The following is a 1,266-nucleotide window of genomic DNA, read 5'->3' as shown; positions in this document are numbered from 1 at the left end:
GACCTCTCTCAGATCGTGAAGGCGCTGCTGTACCTCAAGGACAAGCACGGGGTGACATTTTGGTGACAATGACTGGATTTCTGAGATCCTGGGCTGGGTTACACCGGGATGGGTCACTCTGGGGTGACAATGGTGACAATTTGGTGACACTCTGGTGACATTCTGGTGACATTCCCGCTGTCCCCAGATGGTGAAGGCGCTGCTGTACCTCAAGGACAAGCACAGGGTGACATTTTGGTGACAATGACAGAGTTTCTGTGACCCTGGGCTGGGTTATACTGGAACGGGTGACACTGGGGTGACACCAGTGACACTCTGGTGACATTTTGGTGACAATGCCACCCTCCCCAGATGGTGAAGGCGCTGCTGTACCTCAAGGACAAGCACGGGGTGACATTTTGGTGACAATGATGGGGTTTTTGTGATTCTGCACTGAGTTACACTGGGCTGGGTGACACCGGTGACATTTTGGTGACACTCTGGTGACATTTGGTGACAATTTGGTGACATTTTGGTGACAATTCCCGCTGTCCCCAGATGGCGAAGGCGCTGCTGAACCTCAAGGACAAGCACGGGGTGACATTTTGGTGACAATGACTGGATTTCTGTGATCCCGGGCTGGGTTACACCGGGATGGGTGACATGGGGTGACACCAGTGACACTTTGGTGACATTTGGTGACATTCTGGAGACATTTTGGTGACATTTGGTCACAATTTGGTGCCATTCCCATTGTCCCCAGATGGTGAAGGCGCTGCTGTAGCTCAAGGACAGCACGGGGTGACATTGGGGTGACAATGATGGGGTTGCACTGGGATGGGTGACATCGATGACAATTCTATGACACTTTGGTGACATTTGGTGACACTCTGGTGACATTTTGGTGACATTTTGACCTGTCTCAGATTGTGAAGGCGCTGCTGAACCTCAAGAACAAGCACGGGGTGACCACAGGGCGACATGGGGGTGACAATAATGGGCTTATAGTGGGATGAGTGACATTGATGACAATTTGATGACATTTTGGTGACACTCTGGTGACACTTTGGTGACATTTTGTGACAATTTGGTGACATTTTGACCTCTCTGCAGATCGTGAAGGCGCTGCTGTACCTCAAGGACAAGCACGGCGTCATCCACCGCGACGTGAAGCCGTCCAACATCCTCCTGGACGAGCGGGGTCAGATCAAACTCTGCGACTTCGGCATCAGCGGCAGATTGGTGGATTCCAAAGCGAAAACACGGAGCGCCGGGTGTGCGGCGTAC

At 52.2% G+C, this 1,266-nt stretch overlaps 1 protein-coding gene across 1 annotated transcript in view; it reads left to right on the top strand.

Moving 5' to 3' along the window:
• The window catches only part of LOC130588071 (dual specificity mitogen-activated protein kinase kinase 7-like), a gene marked incomplete at both ends in the record, with an annotated part of 6,857 nt that extends 5,597 nt beyond the window's left edge, over positions 1-1,260 (top strand). Inside the window, 3 exons of the mRNA XM_057389026.1 lie at positions 188-226; positions 906-986; positions 1,093-1,260. Of these exons, the coding sequence (XP_057245009.1) occupies positions 188-226; positions 906-986; positions 1,093-1,260 (288 nt within the window). The remainder of the gene's footprint in view (positions 1-187; positions 227-905; positions 987-1,092) is intronic.
• Between the last annotated feature and the right edge of the window lie 6 nt (positions 1,261-1,266).

This window comes from Malurus melanocephalus, unplaced genomic scaffold (genome assembly GCF_030028575.1).
Source record: "Malurus melanocephalus ecotype Western Australia unplaced genomic scaffold, MMel_1.1 scaffold_3253, whole genome shotgun sequence".
In the NCBI taxonomy this organism is placed as follows: domain Eukaryota; kingdom Metazoa; phylum Chordata; class Aves; order Passeriformes; family Maluridae; genus Malurus; species Malurus melanocephalus.
This window is presented reverse-complemented; position numbering and strand designations above follow the sequence as displayed.